This window comes from Pleurodeles waltl, chromosome 1_2, assembly GCF_031143425.1.
Source record: "Pleurodeles waltl isolate 20211129_DDA chromosome 1_2, aPleWal1.hap1.20221129, whole genome shotgun sequence".
Classification (NCBI taxonomy): Eukaryota; Metazoa; Chordata; class Amphibia; order Caudata; family Salamandridae; genus Pleurodeles; species Pleurodeles waltl.
The window spans coordinates 488,237,119-488,249,439 of record NC_090437.1 but is presented as its reverse complement, the minus strand read 5'-3'; the positions used below and the strand labels follow the sequence as shown (position 1 = coordinate 488,249,439).

The following is a 12,321-nucleotide window of genomic DNA, read 5'->3' as shown; positions in this document are numbered from 1 at the left end:
GAAGGTTTTATTTCAGAGCTGTAAAACATGTTTTAAATTACGTTTTGAAAGACTTTGAACACACATAATGACCATTCTTATAGGTTACCTGAATAAAGAATTGTGATTTTGTTAAAGACAAGGAGCCTAGCATTATCCCAACCATTCTTCCCATACAAAGAGGAAGTTTAGTGGGAAGGGAAATTGAAAAGACATTAACATTTTTGTTTCAATTAATAATTTAGAAAATGCTTGATTGTTTAGAGCAGGTTTACATTGGCAAGTGAGAGCATAAGAAGACATAGATGTATGTTTTGGATTTATTTTGCAGATAATTAAAGCTGGATATATACATGGTACAGGAGAATAGTAGAATAAGATTTAGGAGAAGAACAAACAAAAGAGGAAGAAGATGGAGGAGAAGGAGTTCTTATGGGATTGAATGTTTAAAGATTCATTGTGCTGGTTTGAAGTGATGTTATGGAAGCTTTTAAAGGTTGCTGTTCGGAAAGAGTGAATAAAGGTTAATGTATATTGCTAGCCTCCTTGTCTTTAATAAAATTGTGATTCGTTATTCAGTTAACCTATAAGAATCGTTATTTTCCTTCAGTTTGAATCATCTCCTTGGTTCATTGTTAGATTTTTAGGTAATCTTCACAAAATTCTAACTTCCTCTTCTAAGATAAGAACATATGCTTAATGAAAAGAATGCACTATGTAAGTCTTCCTATAAGCACATGGTTTAAAGTTAGCACCAATAAGCACCTTTCTAACAAATAACTTCTGTTGTGAGTTTTTAATTATTTTATCTTGAATGTTGAACTTAAGCCAACGTGATATATCTTTTAAGTTCTACGTATCATTATTAAAATTCCTTGCAAAGTACCATAAAGCAACATAAGAGGTAAAATGTGCTGAAAATAGGGTGTTATAATAGAACTGAAACATTCAGAAATGTTAGACCCTTTTTAAAGGATTTACTGTTTCTCCACACAATGGTACACCTTTAAGACATGACGAACTTTAAATAAAAAGTCAGCAATTCTTACCCGATAGGAAAATCAACATCTTCACCATGGGCAGTCATATGGTAAATTCCAAACTTTGCAAGTTTAATGTGTCCCTATGCAACACAGAAAAAATTATTAATCTTCACATACATTTTGAACAGAAAGTCAAAGAAAACATCTGACTACGTCAAGTAGATTATTGAATGGAAATCTATTTGCCAGATCGCCTGCAACAGTAGTATAGAAGGCTGTCATGCATATGATTTAGGGTTTTGGCTAATGACACTCAGATCTATCTTTTGATATCAGCGTGTGCCTTGTCAGGAGGCATAAGCCCTGCAGGGAGACAGGCTGCCTCCTCATTAAGCGGATATTACATCCAGCCATTAAGAGGGGAAACAGAAGCTGTCTCCGTAGCTATGGTTCCTGTCTCCAGAAAACATTCAGTTCCCAATAATGTTAAGAGGTAAGCATGAATTACCTTGGGTGGGACAAGTTGTTATGAATTAGAAAAGTAAAAGAGGTAAGTGCTGAAACCCAAAAGAAATCATCAAACGTCATCATTGACGAGGTGGCAACTCACCAGTGCAGTTCTAAATCCTGTGTGCAAAATAACTCCAATTGACAACATGTATATGACTTCAGAATAGGTAAGAGCTCCTAATCATAATAGCCTTACGGTGGTCTAGACCAGAACTTTGTTATTGGATTGAACAAATCCATCTGTGTGTGAAGGTTTTGGTTTTTACTGGACCTCGATTTGACCTTCACTGAGAACTAAGGACTCTCGCTTGCAGAGCCCTGTATGCTGCTGTTTAAATGAGGCCACTAATACCCCTTGCTCATACTTCACAAGCAACATGTTGGTTGTGTAATGCTGGTCAGGACTTCTGATACGTACAGGAGCAACCTGTTTTCAATACAAATGCACCACGTAAGTATAACAGGTGCACACATGGGTTACAACCCCGGAACAGCATTGTAGGTTGGCATAAATATAAATTTCTCTCAATGTGCACTGTGCAGGGCATGCCACAAGGACATGCAATTTGTTACATGCCACCATCACTGATGATCTCTGTGATTAAAGGTTAATTTAATATTTTCCTTGTGGCGGCACCAATATATATATATGTATATATACACACAATTTGACAGGCATGTGTAAGTTATTGTGCTACAATTCAAATGTTACTTAATGATCAATGTTCAAGAACCATTAATGTATTTACAAAATCAAATCTGACAAAGTCCACTAGAATATAGTAACGTGTCAACTTGCAAGAGTGACTGTGTCTTCAAGTTCTGATTAAACACATTTATTTGGCATCTCCCACATAGTTATTCTCTCCCCCTGCTTCCTTTAGGCCCTTGATTAGTGAGTTCAACTGGCAAGATTTGTCCCTTTAAGCCTTTCATTATGTATCATAATTGTTTATAATACCCCATACCCACTAGTGTCCTTCTACCATCCACTAAGGTTCCCCGCAGGTGTTACCCCCTGCATCTCACAGTGAAGCACTTAAGTCCATTCCCCTTCCATCACTGCCCATAACAACATTTGCTGATCATAACACATCTAATCCACTACAAGACATTCAGCTCTGTAACGCCAAACCAGATCAAACACTGGACAGAGAGGAGCTGTCCTCAGACACCAGCACCAAACACTTGTCTCAATTGCCCTTTCAAAACATGAAATTGCTGGTAATGTATTAACTGAATTTCTTTTTACTCAAAGCTATCAGTCTCTGTATTGTCACTTCCAGAGTGGAATGAAACCACCTTTAACCCAGATTGTGCCACCTGCCAGCTTGCTCGAGTTATTGCAAGAAATATACCAGATCCAGTCTGGTATGGGGGGACTCAAAATATGAGGAATCTATGGTTAGAAGTACACATCAGCATTTTTCAGTCTCCCTCGATGTGCCCTTTGTTGATTGTAATCCTGAGGGCCCGGTCTTCTTTTTGATGCCTTACATTACTTCACCACTTCTAGCTGCCATTTAATATTTCCAACATTTTAAAATCAATTTCATTTCAGAAAATCATCATCTTACTTCAGTCTTTCCGGAATTTAACGTTATTTATCACAGTCCTGTTTGAAGTCTTCAGCATCCAACGGAAGCATGCAGGACAAACCGAGGGGATAAAAGAATGGTTCCTAGTTCTTAAACACTCATGGGGGGGCGGATAAGGTGAGACACCTTCATTCAGCCCTCAACAATCCACATCATGCATGGTCTTCCTTTCCAGAGAACACCATTAGCTACTCCCACTCCCACTGGAAATCACAGTGATTTTAGAATGAAGCCTTAGAATCACTGTTGTGATTGGCCTTCAAGAGTAAATTGACTCTGTGGCTTGGCAAGTTGAGAAATCAAACCTTTAGGTAGAGAGTTGATGGGGAACACCTGGATATAGATTGGTATGAATCAGAAACCACAAGACCACACAGGCATGACAGAAAAGCAAACTTGGAATATGGGGTCAGGAAAAGCTCAGCCTCAGTCTGTTAATAGTTAAGATCAAAATGACCACAAGGTAACAAGTATGCATGTTCAACACACACAGAAGTCTGCTTTATAAGACACAAAAGTATTGGTACCCAGAAGACAGGGCTCCTTCGTATACGTATAACTGAATGTTTATTATAACACTAAAATGACCTAGAAATCTGGAACCTCCATCTCACAAACGAGCTTGTTCCAACACAATATAAAATGTACTATTTTGAAACTAGTGCCTCCACTCCAAACTGCATTTGTAGAACCTTGAATGAAATAATCAACATCTTTATAATGTGCATTTTGCTCTTGAGCCTTTCCCTTCATTGAAATAGGCTTTCCCTCTGCATTTTGGTTTGTTAATACAAGAAAGATTCAAAAACAGAATTCTTACATTTGAGGGTCTTATAAAGGAAGCTCGTCTGCCTGGGAGTGAGTGCTTACGCATTGGGAACGTCACACAGAGGTGAGCAAGAGGCTACTAGAAGTCTCATTTAATAGAAAAAATAAGTCTGGGACCAGGGAAACTCAAGACACAGTGTCTCACAAATATAAAAGATATTGATCAAGTTGCTGTTGAAGGGTAAGGAAAAATTTCAAATGGCAGGTGAAAAAGAAATACAATTGACCCTACATCCAAGGAATTAGTTCTTCACTAGGAACTCTAATTTTGCATGAAATGATAAAGTGTGACACCCTATGGAAAATATATAGATGAATATATAAATGTAAATTCTCCCCAGTGAGACTACATATCATAACCCACTACAGATCTAATGCCTGCAGGAGAGATTGTGGGGCACAAAGTCCGATTTTACACATCCTCCGGCCATTTCCCAATAAACTCACATCGAAAGCACACTTACTCATTCATGAAGATGTCGATTTGTGTGCATCTATGGAGTGCTTGTACTTGCTAGTGCGAGTGCGTCTGACCCTATTTAGCTTATTAGTCGATAAGGGGACCTGTTTGAGGATCAATAGACCTTTTGACTCGTTTTAAGATGTTCACACCCTAAATCCATACATGGCATGAATATCATCAAATCCAACAATAAAAATTATTTTGGAGTCAGTAACTTTCACACACTATGACCCATTTGGTCACAAATAATCACACCTTTTATATATGTTAGAATATTTATTTCCCTAGATTAACAATGCTTGTATCATGTAAATTAATCTCAAAATCACATGATATAAGTATAAAAAAATACTGGTTGTTAACTGGGCTGGGGCAACCAACATGGCTAATCGGACATGAGCTTCAGCAGCTCTGTCGAAAACCCCTTCAGGCCATGTGTGAAGGAGTGTCGAGGGGGAACACCATGACACCCACGGCCCAGTAGAGCTGCCGTGTGTCCCGGGAAGGGGAGCGACCCGCCGCAGACGTTCCCCTTGAGCGGCACGGGACCTGGAGTGGGAGCCCCCGCCCAAGTGGCTGACCCATCTCGTGGTGTGGGCCTGGAGACGCTGGTAGAGGAGCGGAGCGGGTGAGGCTAGGTACTGGAGCCCGTGAAAGAACGAACTGGGGACTGCTGATGCCGCTAGGCGGGGGGGGTGAGCCAGCCGCCGCTAGGCGGATGAGGAGCTGTGGCGGGCTGTTGGGACGGGAGCCCGCGCGGCCAAGAAGCAGTGCACCTGGGCCCAGACGGTTTAGGCCTGGCGATTCCTGGGGCCGTGGCCCGAATGAAACTAGAGGTTGCGCCCCAGTAGCAGAGTGGGGGCCGCAGGTAGTGCCCCCGGGGAGGGGGTGCCCGCCCCCATGGGCTATGGAGGTGTTCTTGCGGGCTCTCCTATGGTGACGGGGGCCCGTGCAGCAGCAAAGTGACGCAGCTGTGCCCTGGAGGGTGCCGAGGCCAGGAGAGACCGGTTGCTCCCGAAGGGCTGGAGCAGAGGATGCCATCGCGGGCGAGGTGACCTGGTGGAACCCGGGCGCGGCGCACCGGTGAGTCCACGGGCGGTTGTTGGAGGGGCCCCTAGGAGAGGGGAGGCGAGCCCTAGAGATAGCTCTGGGAGGCTGACCTGCGAGGGTGCTGGCAAGGTCTTGAGGGGGGTGGGGGGGGAATGGTGCCTGTCCCCCCCCTCACTACATGTGCAGAGGCCATGGTGGGGGCCCCCTCGGTGAGCTGAGACACCCCGGCAGGGGGAGCGTGCCTGTGGACCAACGAGAGCTGGTGGCAGTGTGCGTCTCCGAGAATATGCCTCGGCGGAAGATGCAGGCCAACAGGGTCTCCAACTATTTTGTACCAGTTGGAGCGGGAAGGGCAGGCTTGTCGCAAGAGGGAGATATGACGCTCACAAAGGAGGACCTCCTGTCCTCCCTTCGCATCTTCAAGGACGAACTCCGAGAGGAACTGACGGCCGACATGAAGGCGACGTTGGACACGTTCCAGGCGGACTTTATTGGGAAATTGTCCTCACTTCAGGCTGATGTGGACTCGGTTGGGGCCCGCACTCTGGAGCTGGAATCGCAGATGCAGGACCTGCAGCAGAATGTTGCCCCGGTGGACAGTGAGATGACGAGTATTAAAACGCAACTCCACCTCGCCACAGGGTGCATGGTCTGGGGGAGGGATCCAAGGGGTCAGACCTGGAGGCCTTTGTGTTTGGCCTTTTCTCCACCCTCTTGGGAGAGGATCAGCCGGAGGTTCAAGTGGAAAGGGTGCATCATGTGGGCAACCGGGCCGCAAGCGAAGGGAGAAGGCATAGAGACATTGTGGTAAAGTTGAGCTTGTTTAAGGTCAAGGAATGCATTCTATTACGGGCGCGACAACAGGACACTGTCTCCTTTCAGGGGGCACGCTGGCCCGACGGCAGCAGTTCTGCCCTGTGACAGCAGCATTAACAGTGAAAAGAACAAGTTACTTACCTTCGGTAATGCTTTTTCTGGTGGATACAATAGCTACCTGTGGATTCCTCACCTTATGATTCCTCACCTTATGAATTCATCCTTGCGCCAGCATCCGACAGAAAGTTCTCTTCCTAGCTCTCCACGTCAACGAGGATGTCACAATTACACGGCTTCACACGACTCCGTCTGACGTCACTGTGCCAATAAGAGGTCCTCGTCGGCGTGCTGACGTCAGTTTCACCCATTTTTTACATGCCTTTGAGGCGAACAGGTGAGAACCGACTTCCACAATAAATCCAATAAATACATATACACATAAAACCCTCATGATGTAACATAATCAAAAACCATCATTTATTTATACAGGAAAAAATATAAATATATCTATACAACCACATATCCTAGTGCAATCTGACCGGCAACGGGGAGGCGGGCGGGACTGTGATGAATCCACAGGTAGCTATTGTATCCACCAGAAAAAGCGTTACCGAAGGTAAGTAACTTGTTCTTCTGATGGATACAAACTACCTGTGGATTCCTCACCTTATGAATAAAGTCCCAAAGCAGTACCGCACTCGGAGGTGGGTGCCCGTCTGATTACACCAAGAAATCCTGTAAAACAGATCGCGCAAATGGACGCCCAAGTTGCCACCTTACAAATGTCCACCACAGGGACTCCCCTTGCCAGGGCCGAAGTGGCCGACTTAGCCCTGGTGGAGTGAGCCCTGATACCCTCAGGAGGAACTTTCTTTGCCAGTGAGTAGCAAATTCTATACAAAGAATGACAGACCTCAAGATTGTTCTTTTATGGACTGCTCTGCCCTTCCGCTGACAAACATACCCCATGAACAGCTGATCCTCTAGGCGAAAGTCTTTCGTCCTCTCAATATAAAAACTGAGAGCCCTTCTAGGGTCCAATAGATGGAGTCTCTCTTCCTCTTTATAGGGGTGGGGAGGTGGGTAGAAAGAGGGAGGGGTAATACTCTGCCACATATTAAAAGGAGTAACAACTTTTGGCAGGAAAGTCACCCTGGTTTTCAGTACCACTTTATCAGGAAAAAACAAGGTAAAGGGGGGTTTTACGGAAAGGGCTTGAAGCTCTCCAATCCTCCTAGCAGAGGTTATATCAATAAGGAATACCGTCTTAAGAACCAAATACCTTAAAGGACATGAATGCATGGGCTCGAACAGTGAACCCATCAGAACTTTTAACACAAGATTTAAATCCCACTGAGGCATGTGAAAGGGCTTGGGGGGAAACTTATTAAGCAAGTCCTTAATTAACCTATTTACAATCGGAGATTTAAATAAAGAGGGCTGATCCGGAAGACAAAGAAAAGCTGATAGAGCGGCCAAATAACCTTTCACTGTAGCTACTGAACAGCCTTTCTTTGTGAAATCAAGAGCAAATAACAAAACATCGGAAAGGTGGTCTTTCAAGGGATCTTTCTGCTTCTCTCCACACCAACTAACAAATTTAGCCCACCTACTGGCATAAATGGATTTAGTGGAGTGTCGCCTGGACGATAGAATAACATCCACTACATCCGGTGGGAGAGAAAAAGAACTCAGGTTGCCCCGTTTAATCTCCAGGCATGAAGGTGCAGGCTCTGGAGGTGGGGGTGTAGAACCTGCCCCTGCGAGAGGAGGTCTGCCCTGAGCGGGAGATGGAGCGGAAGGCACTTTGAGAGTTGTAGAAGGTCTGTGTACCACACCCTTCTCGGCCAATCCAGTGCCACCAAGATGACTTGGGCCCTGTCTTGGCAAATCTTCCTCAGGACCCGAGGAATCAAGGGTATGAGGGGGGGAAACGCATAAAGCAACTGGCCGCCCCAGGTTATTTGAAATGCGTCCCCCAACGCTCCTTGCAACGGATACTGGAGACTGCAGAACAACGGGCAGTGTGCATTCTCCCGAGTGGCGAATAGATCTACCTGCGGAGACCCCCACATCTCAAAGATGTACTGAACTAGATCTGGATGGAGACGCCACTCGTGATCGGCCAAGAAGTGCTGACTGAGACTGTCCGCATGTACGTTCAGAACCCCGGCCAAATGATTTGCTATGAAGCAAATCTGATGGTCCTGAACACAGGACCAGAGCCGCAGAGCCTCTCTGCAGAGAAGGTACGACCCTACTCCTCCCTGCTTGTTTACGTACCACATTGCGGTAGTGTTGTCCGTGAGGACTTGAACCGACTGACCACGAATGGAAGGAAGGAAGGCCTTGAGAGCCAGACGTATTGCCCGCAGCTCCAACAGACTGATATGAAACATCTGTTCCACCGGAGACCAATGACCCTTGATCTCCAGATCCCCCAGATGAGCCCCCCACCCTAGAGTGGAGGCATCCGTAACAACTGTGGCCACAGGAGGTGGCAGTGAGAACGGCCTTCCATGGGAAAGGTTTCCGTCCACTGCCCACCATTGGAGATCTGCTGCAGTGTCCCTGGAGATCCTTATCGAATCCTCGAGATCCCCTTTGTGCTGAAACCACTGCCTGCGGAGGCACCACTGAAGAGCCCTCATATGCCAGCGCGCATGAGTGACCAACAGAATGCAAGAAGCAAACAGACCAAGCAGGTGTAAGACCTTGAGGACCGGAACAACCGCTCCATTTTGAAACTTTGGAATCAGCGCCTGAATGTCCCGAATCCGCTGAGGCGGAGGGTAGGCCCGATACAATGTTGGATCCAGTAATGCCCCTATGAACAGGAGTCGTTGAGAGGGCTCCAGGTGAGACTTGGGCACGTTTACCGAAAACCCCTGATCGAACAACAACTGGGCTGTCACCTGCAGGTGATGCAGCACCAGCTCTGGAGACTTGGCTTTGATCAACCAATCGTCCAGGTAAGGGAATACCGCTATTCCCTTCCGCCTGAGATGTGTTGCAACCACTAACATCACCTTTGTGAAGACTCGAGGTACTGAAGTAAGCCCAAACGGAAGGACCGCAAACTGGTAGTGTTGCGACCCCACCACAAACCGGAGATACTTCCTGTGCGACTTGAGTATAGGGATATGAAAGTACGCATCCTGCAAGTCGACAGACACCATCCAATCCTCTTTGTTCAACGCCAGAAGTACCTGTGCCAGAGTCAGCATTTTGAATTTCTCCTGCTTGAGGAACCAATTCAAAATCCTCAGGTCTAGGATCGGCCTCATGCGACCGTCCAGGCGACCGTCCTTCTTGGGGATCAGGAAATATCTTGAATAACAACCCTGACCCCTTTCCTGCTCCGAAACCAACTCTATCGCACCCTTTGATAACACGGCCAGAACCTCCTGTTGCAACAACAGAAGATGGTCCTCTGAACAAAACGAGGGACAGGGGGGAAAGGGAGGAGGGAACCCCTGAAAGGGGAGAGCATATCCTTTTTCCCCAATATTCAACACCCAGGAGTCTGCTGTTATCAACTCCCACTTGCAGAGAAAAAGACAAAGCATTCCCCCTACAGGAGAGGTATGTTCAATAAAGTGGGGAAAACTAGGGCTGCTTCCCCTGCTGTTGTCCACCAATGGAAGAGGATGACGAAGAAGGGTGCTGCTGGACTGCCCCTCTAGCTCTAGCCCTCCCACACCCCCTAAAGGGTCGATAAGATGGATTGGCAGGCTGTTGGGCCGAGTACTGCGGCCTCCGAAAAACCGCCCCACGACCAAAACCTCTGAACCTGCGAAAAGACCTATAAAGGGGCAGCAGGGGTAGCCTGTAAGCCTAAGGACTTTGCTGTAGCTCGGCTCTCCTTAAAACGTTCAAGGGCAGAGTCAGCTTTCTCCGCAAACAGCTGTTCACCATCGAAGGGCAAGTCAAGTAAGGTGGTCTGTACATCCGAGGAGAATCCGGAGGACCTCAGCCACGCTTGCCTCCTTGTAGCAACAGATGTCCCCATCACCCTAGCAACTGCATATGTGGCCTCAAGGCCAGATTGTATAATCTGCTGCGCCGCAGCCTGTGCATCCGAAAAGAGTGTTCCAAAAGGCCTCTGTGCCGCCTGTGGCAGTTTCCCAACCATAGCCTTGGCTGAATCCATAAGGGCATGGACATACCTGTCCAGCACACAGGTAGCGTTCACAGCCTTAAGCGCCATGCTGCAAGACGAAAAGATCTTTTTTGAAGACTGCTCCATTTGTTTGGACTACCTATCGGATGGGGCCACAGGGAACGAACCAGGAGCAGACTTTGTGGAGCAAGACGCTTGAACCACCAAACTCTCCGGGGTTGGATGACTTGAGAGGAACCCAGGATCCCCGGGTGCCCCCCTATGCCTCCTTGCCACCGCTTTATTAACAGCTGGAGACAAAACTGGTTTCCTCCACAAGTCCATAATAGGCTCCAACAATGCCTCGTTGAAGGGCAGCAAAAGATCAGCTGAGGATGTAGAGGGATACAGCACCTCAGTTAGCAGATTTCTCTTTACCTCTGCTGCATATAAAGGCAGGTCTAAATAGTCCGCTGCCTTTCTAATGACCGAGTGGAATGACGCTGCTTCCTCCGTAAACTCTCCCGGAGATGAAATGTCCCATTCCGGGGAAGTATCCAGCCCACTGGCTGACCCCAATCCTTGGAATTCCTCCAAAGGCTCCATAAGCTCACCCTCTTCCAATTGCCGGTATTCTTCTTCTTCAAGAAGACGCAAGGCCTATCTCCGAGATCTCAAGCGGGATTCTAACCTCGGCGTCGCTTCCGAATCCCGAACAGGCACAGAAGATGATGTATGGATCCGAGCATCACTCGGACCCGGTGCCGACACGGACTCCAACGGCGCCTTCTTCGCAGTCAGCTGGCACGCAGGTAATGGAGCCGGATGGCCAGGGGAGAGCATTGGCTGACGCGGAGATGGCAACGGGGCCACAGATCTAGATGGGGACGCCATACCTCGAGGAGACATCATCGACGTCAACCCGGTACCCTCAACCGGGCAGAACGGCATAAACGGCTTCATCTGATATGGAGCCCGGGAGCCCAATGAAAAAGCTAATGGCCTGTGGGACCCGCCGGTGCACCAGCATGGGCCATAGCCTGGAAAACAGCATACATGGCATTTAAAAATGCCGCCGGATCCGCTCCCGGAGCCTGGAAGGCAGTATATCTCTGATCTTGATCCTGCTGCTGCACATCAGGTTCTTGCGGCGCCGGAGAAAATTGAGGGCTATGAGGAGCCACCTAATAGACTGACGGCGTCGGAGATACTTCTGGGCTCTTGGGCTGCGGAGTCACAGTAGTGCTCACCTCCCAATTACTTCGATGTTGAGTTGATGGAGAACTCGATTGGCTCCGTGTCGATCAGCACCGTGAATCATGACGGCGCCGAGAGTCATGACAACGCCTCTTCTTGTGCCTCCTGGAAGAGGCGTGAGATGCAGCCCTCTTGTGGCACTTCTTCTTAGCCTTCACTAAGAAAAGCTTGGCCTCTCTTTCTTTAAGTGTCTTAGGATTCATACTCTGGCACGAACCACACCCCTCAACATCGTGCTCAGAGCTAAGACACCAAAGGCAGTTCTCATGCGGATCAGTGACCGACATCCTACCGCCACATTAATTACAAGGCTTGAAACCCGATTTTCTCAGGGGAGACAAAGTAACAACCAAAGATACACACTATCCAACGAGGCAGGAAAAAAACTTTGGCATCAAAGGCACGGAAAAAAAGGAAACTGACGTCACCACGCCGGCGAGGACCTCTTATTGGCACGGTGACGTCAGACGGAGTCGCGTGGAGCTGTGCAATTGTGACGTCCTTGTCGACGTGGAGAGCTAGGAAAGAACTTTCCGTCGGATGCTGGCGCAAGGATGAATTCATAAGGTGAGGAATCATAAGGTGAGGAATCCACAGGTAGTTTGTATCCATCAGAAACATAAGGTACCGTTGGACATTTCCCTTTGGTCTGGCTTTCGAATTCCATAACAAGGCTTGCCACTTCAATGATGTCGATAATTGGGCCTACAGGCGGAGAGAGCGGGGGGGAGACAT

General features: G+C 47.3%; 1 protein-coding gene across 2 annotated transcripts in view; it reads right to left on the bottom strand.

Annotated features, from left to right (window-relative positions):
- Positions 1-12,321, bottom strand: part of TBCK (TBC1 domain containing kinase) — a 1,319,282-nt gene that overhangs the window by 1,116,423 nt on the left and 190,538 nt on the right. For both annotated transcript variants that reach the window (XM_069241253.1, XM_069241261.1), the window contains exon 5: positions 1,029-1,102. In XM_069241253.1, the coding sequence (XP_069097354.1) occupies positions 1,029-1,102 (74 nt within the window). The remainder of the gene's footprint in view (positions 1-1,028; positions 1,103-12,321) is intronic.